General features: G+C 44.6%; 1 protein-coding gene across 1 annotated transcript; it reads right to left on the bottom strand.

Moving 5' to 3' along the window:
- Positions 1-454: 454 nt before the first annotated feature.
- Positions 455-7,183, bottom strand: LOC106585075 (alpha-2B adrenergic receptor). Its single transcript, XM_014170853.3, has one exon. The coding sequence runs from the start codon at positions 5,612-5,614 to the stop codon at positions 4,016-4,018; it is 1,599 nt and encodes a 532-aa protein (XP_014026328.1). The 5' UTR covers positions 5,615-7,183; the 3' UTR covers positions 455-4,015.
- Positions 7,184-9,935: the final 2,752 nt, after the last annotated feature.

Raw genomic sequence — 9,935 nt, 5'->3', positions numbered from 1 at the left:
TTTTTTACTTTTAAATTAATGATAAATACCCATTGATTCTAAAAGAATATCATGTATAGATGACTCATGAGCTTAGTTGAACTGTCATACCCCACCAGAACCCAAAATATAAGATTGTTAAATGTAAACAAAATAATGTTGATATCATGCATGGTTAGTCCTTGTATCCATAGCTCTGTCCATGAGTTTGCAAGTGGTTACATTTCTCCAGTCCCGTCCCTCAGCTGTTTACTAAATCAGTGGCGGGGTAACCGCTTTGTTATTGTTCGAACTGCAGATTTCCCTGTTAAGATTGATCCAGTTAAATCTGCTATATTTAGAGCCATCCCCAAGAGTCAGTGTCTAAAATTCTTCAAACCCCCATGTAGTGGCTAAGCCGTTTTACTCATGTCCCCTTTAACACCACAGACAGCAGTACTGTATACAAAGATTTTAAATGATTGATCACGCCATGCTTATTTAAACTGCTTTATTTCCAAATGGAGGGAGAGGGAGAGAGGCCAGGGTCAAACACAGCAGGGGGAGAAAAAGAGTCCAGCCAGGTCAGAAGAGTAGGGAGAATGATGATGATTCACTATACATTAAGTTTTCATGGCTGCCCTGTTAGCACCAAAAGTTCAATGACAATCACATTTTAAAATGCAAATGTTATTGTCACAGAACAATTTGTGCCAACACAGAGTGCGGTTGTTTGCTGATCTCCATGGTTCTGCAACCACAGGCTGTTAAAGCGCCACCCGTCAGCACGATAGTCTTTACAAAACAACACTGAAAATGTTTAAGAAACAAGTTAAAAATAATAAATAAATACAAAAATGCTCCACGACCCAGATTTTACCAATATTTCAAAATATTTTTTCAAATCATGACATTCTTCTTCTGCATTGACTGAGTTCCAGTAGAAATGACCCCAACCCCTGCAAACATACATCTGCTCCTGAATCCTGTTCCTCTGCTGACTTTAAATCAATGAATCTAATTCAACATATTCAGATTTTATACAGTATTTACACTATTTTGTCCACATTAGCTTTGCCTTGCTTGGAGAGCACAGTCAAAAAGAAAAAAAACTATAAATATGAAACTAACAGGAAACTCAAAATGGCTCTAAATAAATAAATAATACATATAGCTTATCCAATCACAGCCCCTTATTAGAGCATGACAGTGTCACTCTGAGTCCCGCTCTGTATGTGTCAGCTGGTGTCCCGGGGCGTCACTAAACGGCCATGCTTGAAAGGACGGAACAGAGTTCCACAAAATGCAATTCTCACTACAAAAATCAATTGCAACTAACCCTAACCTTGCCTTTGACCTTACCCATATCCTTAACACTAACCATAACCCTAAAGGAAGAACAAATAGATAATGTACTTTCTAAATAGTTTTGTACATTCTAGCATGGCCATCTAGTGACTAGTGTCCCTCCGGGAGAGAGCTCTTTGCCCAGAGTCTCAATCACTACATCTGTTTTCTGTGCTTACCAGTATGTGGAGATCTACAGTATACATTATCAGCCAGAGGAGGCACTGGCACAGTCCATGAGTACCCCAGACATTTTACATAAGTTTACCAGACACTTGCAGCTGGTACTACTAGAAGTGCATCATTAGCAAATACACACTCATGCAGTCTCTCTCACACACACAAGGGTCAGCAGAAATTGACAACGGGAGATTAGAAGTGTTGTTGCCGACAGCCCTTGTCCCATAGTGTCATAACACCTATATAGCATTCACAGTTACAGACATAGCCTCTGTGAGGGAGAAACACAAAAAGCATCATGACCTGTCAGTCTCTGAGAAATACTGTACATAAAGAGCAACTGTAAAGAGTAGCAGTACCTCTCAGAAATAAAGGAATGTGCCAGGTAGAAGTCCAGTCAGTCAATGCAGCAGGTACATTCCCAAATCAATCAATTCATTGATCTATCAAGCAATCAATCATTCATTCATCCGTCCCATATTTGCCATTTGGGAGCTTAATAAAGTACTATATTATCTTATGGGATGAATGTCCTTCCAGAAGTAGCTGAGGATGAACAGGACCTGGACTTTCAGTATCATAATCAATATCAACTATAGTGTTTTTAAGACCGTTTTGAAGTGTTTGTGTCAGGCCAGCAGTAGAGCTGTGGCTGAATTCCTCCTCTCATAGACAGCCACTGTTCTGTTCTGTTCAATGGGGAGCAGTGTGTTCGTTAATAGCAATGTCCTTTCAGGCTGAAGTCAGATGAATCCACTCAAACAAAGCCAGATAGTCACTGTCCAGTGTCTTTGATAGAAGAAAAAAAATATGTACGACTATACTGCATTCCAAAAAATCCTTAATTGTCCCAAATTTGCATTCCTTGTCAAGGGATTTGGGAAAGTATTTATCCTCTTCAAAATGTGATATGCTTTAAGCACTTGAAATTGTGCTACATAGATCCAATATACAGATTACATTTACATTTTAGTAATTTAGCAGACGATCTTATCAAGTGCCTCTTACAGTAATGAGTGCATACATTTCCGTACTTTAGTACTTTAGATCCAATCCACCCTATTCCCAACATAGTGCACTACTTTAGACTAGAGTCCTATGGGCTCTGGTCAAAAGTAGTGCACTATATATCGAATAGGTTGCCATTTGGAACTCAAATTCTCTTATGGGGGTGTATAACAATAGTGTTAAGCTGTTTACTCTCCTCATCTTTTAGTTCACCTGCACTGACACGGAGATGGGCAGGTGGAAACAAATGCCTGATCCTTCATATTGCATCCACCTATATCCTTTGTTTTTCAGTACAGATGAAGGAAAAGACACAAGCGGAGGAAGCCACAATAGTCTATTGAGATGCACCTTAAAACACAGAGCCAGAGGAAAGTTATGTTTATGGTACAAAGTTGTCTTTCAAAATATAGCCTAAGCCCCACATGAGAGCAGTGGTGGGCATCAGAGTTTGAGAGGGAGTTAGTTGTCTCATGAACAGTTAGAGTCCTGTTGTTGTCTCTCTCTCTCTCACGCTCTCATATGGATAACATCTCTACAGGAACACATGCTATTCCTGAGGCAGGATAAAAGTAACTATGCAGGCGTAAGTGGACAGGCGACCAGGGTCTTGTGCGTTCCTCGTGGTTCTGTCCTTTGATAAAGAGAAGTGCCTCTGGTGGTGCTTAAACAGGCTAACAGGTCTGGCCTATCATCTCGCACTGTTCTATTTTGTTTATCAGTCGGCTGATTAAAGGATATTTGTTTGTTTCATCGCTTTAAAGTCCTTGAATGGCACGCTCAAGACTGTTGTTTTGATCTGGAGTTCTCAGTGAGCAGTGGTGTACTGCTATACCCAAAAGGTTTCTCCATTTTTAATCAAACAGATTTCCCAGACAACCTTAATGTCAGTCAGTCAGTCAGATTTTGACGAGAGCAGCGTTGCACTGTCATTTTCCAAGCAACAACATGTCATTTATGTCACGAGTGACTAAAAATCCAAAATGGCATTTTCTTTTCCTCCTTCTCTCTTCCTTCCGCACTCTCTACGCATACTGTGTAATGCTCATAGATCAGAACATACCTCCTACCTTTTACTAAAAGGATTAGGATCATGCCCTTGGATTCTTACACAGTATCATTCTAAAGCCCCCCCAGTGTAGAATTCACATAACATATATTGCACATGCTCTCCCCAGACTATGCCCTTGCAATGGACAGTCACAGTTCTCCAGGTAACGGCTAGACGTCTGCAGCTACGTACCAAGGGACTAAAACAACGAGCCCTTGGAGTTTCTTTCTGTTGCAAGGTGAGCTATCCTACAGCTATTCTGATTCAGAGTTATAGAATTGGTAGCCCTTCGTAACATCATCAATTAGAATCTAAAATCAGTCAGAATGTTTACAGAATAAATGTGCTGTTTTTTTACACCTCAAAGAGTTTAGAGAGGACTGAAAAGAAAGGACTGACCTTACAGGTCATCTGTTTAAGGCCTCTTTACTAAAGGAAGGTTGCCATTTTTGTCCTTTCAGAGCATTCAGTCTAGAAGAAGGTGCCCTTGGTGTTCTTACAGAGGATTTTCTTGAAGGCCTTTCTGAAGTCCTGATTAAAGATGGTGTATATGACGGGGTTCAGACAGGAGTTGCAGTAGCCAATCCAGAAGAAGAACTTGAAGAGGGGATCAGGGAGGGAGCAGGTCTCAGGACAGATGGCCTGCAGCGAGTAGGAGAAGAAGAAAGGGAACCAACAGACAACAAACACTCCGATCACCACGGCCAGGACGAACGTGAAGCGCTTCTCTCGGTTCACCATAGCTTTACGACGTGCTGCTCCCGGAGTGCTCTCCGGCTTAGACCTTCTCCCTGCCACCAGCCGAGCCCCCTTAGAGGTGGCGATCATGTCCCTGTACTTCTGGATGGTGGCAGGAGAATGGATGCCAGCTGAACCAGCCATGCTAGGATTGTTGACTCCCGTCCTCCCCCCTTCCTCGTTCTCCATGTCACTGTCAGAGCTGTTTGAGCTGTCCATATTATTGTTATACTTCTTTCCCTTCTTCCCCTTCATCTTCTTCTCCCCATGTTTGGGTTTGGCCGGGGCTGGTGGGGGGAGGGTGGGGGAGGGAGATGGTGAGACCAAGGAGGGTGAAGGACCCAGGGGGGAGGTGGTGGTTGGGGTTAGAGCTAGGGATAGAACCGGAGGATGGAGGAGGTTTTGGGTGGTGGGGGTGGGAGGGGAGGGGGTTTCATTGGCCTGGTCGGGGGATGGTGATGGAGTAACAGCCAGGGTGGGGGGTCTGACGCTGGTGGTTTTGTGGGGCATAGCTGGGGTTTCCCCTCTGTCCTCCTTCCCGTTGGCTTGGATCCCCCGAGGGGTTTGACTTGGGGTGGCACTGCCCACCCCGTCTTTCCTGGGCTCACCTGGCGGGTTCTGTGTGCGCTGCTTGGCGATCTGGTAGATCCTCATGTAGACCAGGATCATGATGAGACATGGGGCGAAGAAGGACCCAACGGTGGAGTAGAGGATGTACCAGCGCTCGTCGTTCAGTTGGCACTGAGGCCCCCTCTCACTCCCCTCTCCGCCCGGCTCGCTCTTATTTAGCGACAGAAGAGGAGGGAAGGAGATGATGGCCGAGATGAGCCACACCACCACGATGGAGGCTTTGATACGCATGGGTGTGCGCTGGCGGGAGTAGGTAACCCGGCTGATGGACAGGTAACGGTCCAATGAGATGGCGCACAGGTGAGCTATAGAGGAAGTGCAGAACAGAACGTCCAGCGCCAGGTAGATCTCACACCACAGAGACTTGAAGTACCAGTATCCCAGCAGTTCATTGGCTAGGGAGAATGGGATGATGAGGGTCGCCACCAAAATGTCTGCAGCCGCTAGCGACACTAAAAACAGGTTCTGTGGTCCTCGGAGTGCATGGCTGGTCAGGACGGCAATGATGACGAGGATGTTTCCCACGATGGTGAAGACCACCATGAGGGTGATGGCTGTAGCGAAGAGCGCCGTGGATTCGGGGGAGTAGGGGGCCAGTTGCAGGGAAGAGACGCTCTGATTGCAGAAAAGAGAAAAACCGCTGGTCGAACCATTCATTTCGCCCAGCCCCACTGAACATGCACTATCCAAGGGTGAAGCCATGAGTAACACGATGGATGGACTTGATTAAAGTGAGAACAAAATGTTATTGTAAAAAAGATGCTGTTGGTAACGTTGTTTTATATTAGTTGAGGATGGCTGTAATAAAATTATATCCTAAAAGTTGAGGAAAAAAACATTAGGCTATAACTAAAAGTGTTAATGATGTGTTATCGCTGTTCATTCCCTCTCCTCCCAGTTTCATCCTCCAAATTCATTCTAAGCAGCCAAATGATAAACTATTCCCGTGGAGCGCGCCAGAATAAAGCAAAGAGCAATTATATTTCCTGTCTGGAAATTAAAACCGTTCAAACAATTAAAAGTTGTCCAGTACATGAAACAGAATTGATCGTAATCTCACAGCTGCTTAATTGTTTGGATATTTTAAAGAAGCGGGAAGTTATGTCCAGGTGGTCACATAAATATCCTTAAAATATAATTTTAGCCTATAATACAAGGCAACATAAGAGATTGGGAACAAGTTACAAACTGGGCAGGAGAGCCTACTTCAGATGTTAGTGTGCTCAAGTCACCGCTGTCTCTCAAATGGAGATGCACACAGCAGCCTACTGGGCACAGACATCAATTCAACGTCTATTCCACATTGGTTCAACATAATTTCATTGAAATGACGCGCAAATAACGTTGATTCAACCAGTGTGTGCCCTGCGGGATGGCTATCTGAGCAATGTTAAAGCTGTGTATATAACTTACAAACAAATCGCCTATCATCATTCTAATAAATATCAAATGGTATGCAGTTGTTTTCCTATAAGGACAAGAAAACATTGGTTTGAACAGAATTAGCTAATAAAATGGTCAAGCCTCGACAGACTAACTGGCGCGCGTTACCAAAATATGTGTCACTCACTTCATCTGCATAATCCTGGACATTATTCAAGCAAAATGGATTCCTAAAATAATAAATTGTCTCTGAATGGCACTGTGAAGTTATTCGTTTATGTTGTAACGTGAGCACGTCCTCAGCGTAGCGATACAAGTTTGGAATTCATGAAAACAAACCCGTGTCCAACATAACTCCAAGTTGCGCATTGAGTCCAAGTTACATATTGAGTTGTTGCGTTGTTGTTTCAGTTTCCTGGTGTTTATCAGTTTATCAGCGCGCGTTGTTGGGTATATCCAAGTGCAGATAATGCGCAGTCTTGCTTTGACTGACTCGTAGACCCTAGTTCGGTCTCTCCATGTCCGGGTGTAACCTACAGAAGGCTAGGCTATCTCTTCACGCAGCGGTGCTCCAGAGTTCAGCGCCTCGCTGATTCTCTCCTCTAACTTATCCGTTGGTCTCACAGCAACGCGCGCATCTCCAGGAGTGAGCGTGACCGGGAGCACCGGTCTAATAATGGAAGCGTCTCTCCTCTCATCTCTCTTTTCCAACCGGAGTGAAATACTGGCGTCATGACCATGCCATCTCCCTCTCCCACTGGGCACACTGGTTAAATCAATGTTGTCTCCACGTCATTTCAATGAAATGACGTTGAACCAACGTGCAAACGTTGAATTGACGTCTTTGCCAAGTGGTCTCTCTCGCTCCCTTTTCTTTCTACACATTCCCTTTCTCTGTACCCAATAACACACTGTCAATCGGTACCCGTTATATATATTTCATGGAAACCTCTGTAGTAAGTAGAACCGCGATGCTTTGGTAGGACGCATAGGTCTCCAGCTAAGAGAGTAAAACACACTGAAGTAATTTCGACAAACATTGTTGTCATCATTATAATCATCATCATCATCATCATTATAATCATCACCCTCCTCCTCCTGATCATCATTATTGTCACCATGATCATCATTTAATTGTTGGTTCCATAGTGGCCTATTGGCTACTCAGAAAAAGAAAACCCTATTGTATGCTACCATGTTATATGTTCCCATCCCTGACAGTGACATGGATCAATCATCCCTCACCCACCCAACCCATTTCTCCACTCACGCCTTCATTAAACTGACATACATACAGAGATGTGGATTATACAGGATCACACACACATGCATACAAGCACACAACTTTACCCTCTCACAAGGACTGTACTCTATTTAACTAAGATCAAGTGCCTTATGTTTTGATGTTCACTTAACAACTAAAAAGTGTAAAATATAACAAACCAACACCCACACAGAGACATGGATTTAACAGTGGAAAGCATGTTCCCATTTATGATCTATAGGAGCAGTTAGAAGTCGCGCGCGCACACACACACACACACACACACACACACACACACACACACACACACACACACACACACACACACACACACACAGCAGGCCTCATTTAGGGTGTCCACAGAGGGTGGGTGGTTGTCGTGAGGCCATTGTGTTTATTTTCCATTTTGCATCATCCACCCAATGTCAGATAGGAGTGAGAACATTTACCATAGAATTAGAATCCTAACTAACTCATTCTGATTCCATGATCCCAACCACCGGCAAATAGCCGCTTGTATTCTGTTCCATGCCAAGCAATCTAAACACAAGAGCGCTTGTAGTGTAGTGGGAGAGGGCTCTCCAATCAAGTGTTACCGGCGGTCATGAATGAACTAAGGTTGGTAAAACAGTGAAAGTGGATTCAGGAGGTTATTCTACACAATTTTCAGCTCACATACACCCACGCACAAACACACACACTCTAAATGCATCAGAAACAAACCTCTGTTTTCACGCTTCACTGCGCACTGTGTTAAGCTGAGGAAATATTATTTTGGGATTTGTGCTTTTGAAATAAACATTAGGCTAGAGTCAATCAAGTCGACTGCTTGTTTTCTTCTCTCCCAGGAAGTACCAATGGATTTCTGTCACTGATTGGCCAGAGAACCCGCTCACCTGGTGTCTGTCTCATATCTGAATCAGTCCCTGATTAGGGGGCAAGGATAAAAACCAGCTGTAAGGTCCTGTATTTATTTTTTTGCCGACCTTGTGTTCTGTTTCGTTGTGTTCTTGAATGTAGCCCTGTCTTTCATTTTTGTTCATTGATTTCACCTGTGTTAGTTACTCACCTGGTCTCATCAGCTCCTTATTTAGTTATGTTCATTCTGTATTGTTTGTTTTGTCTCTACTAAGCCTTTTCCTAGCTCGTTGGTCAGAACCAGCTATAGCTGCCTTCAGTCCTAGTTTTGATTCACCTGCCTGTTTGCCAACCTGTGTAAGACCATTGCCTGCCTGTGACCATGATTCCTGCCTTTTGCGAAGGCGAAATTAACACTTGCTGTACTCTGCGTGTGAATCTACCCCTTTTTCTTCCTGTGTATTCATCACAGAATACCTCACCTAAAAACGGAATGGATTCAGCGGAGCTACAGCGGCGCCTAACCCAGCAAGAGGAGCGCATGGAAATCTGCCATCTTCTCCGCCAGCCTATCCCTACTCCTCCGATGCCAGGTATCGTAACCCATAGCCCTCCTTCATTCATATCCATGCCTGGAAAATATGATGGTTCACCTGGGAAATGTCAGGGATTTCTGATGCAATGCAGCAAATACATTGAGCACAACCCCACTGACTTCGCCACAGGGTGGATTTTGTTGTCTCTACTCACAGGCAAAGCCCTGGATTGGGCCACCGCCATATGGACTGCCAACAGCACAGAACTCGGATCCAAGACCCATTTCCACACCCTCTTCAGAGAGGTATTCGATCACTCCTTCCGGTCGTCCTATAGGAGACCTCATCGAACTTCAACAAGGATGCGATTCAGCTGCCGAGTATGCCCTCGAGTTTTGCACCATGCTTTACTTACCATCTACCGAAGAGGGCTCAACAGGGAACATCAGGCAGAGCTGGCCTGTAGAGGTGACCTTCAGGATTTAAATCAATACATTCTTATGTCCATCTCCATCGACCACCTCATCGCCGACCGCTGAAGAACTCTGCCACCCAGGAACCCGACACCCTCTCTTAACATGATTCCATCATCCCGTCCGAGTCTTCCAGAGCCCATGCAGTTGGGCCATGCTCCTATCCCGTGTATTAAACTTCAAAGGCGGCACCAAGAAGGGCTCTGCCTATGCTGTGGCAGGAAAGATCAGGCCCCCCCCCCCCCCCCCCCACGGAGAGAAGGGTCCCGCCGCTGCCATGCAGGTAGGTGTGTCCTTATTTCTAAATATCTCACATAAACAACTCTCCATCCCAGTATTGATAACCGTGAAGGGTACTAAGTATGTAGAGGGCTTGATAGATTTGGGAGCAGCAGGTCATTTTATTGCTCACCAACTAGTACAAGAGCTTGACATTGATCTAACACCGGTCACCCCTCCCTTGAAGACTAACACCCTGGACGGGCAGCCATTGGGCACGGGCTTCATGA

This window comes from Salmo salar, chromosome 24 (assembly GCF_965601325.2).
Source record: "Salmo salar chromosome 24, fSalSal1, whole genome shotgun sequence".
Lineage (NCBI taxonomy): Eukaryota > Metazoa > Chordata > Actinopteri > Salmoniformes > Salmonidae > Salmo > Salmo salar.
This window is presented reverse-complemented; position numbering and strand designations above follow the sequence as displayed.

What these genes read in the sequence shown, in the direction of transcription:
- LOC106585075 (XM_014170853.3), bottom strand. Translation starts at nt 5,614, where the DNA reads ATGGCTTCACCCTTGGATAGTGCATGTTCAGTGGGGCTGGGCGAAATG.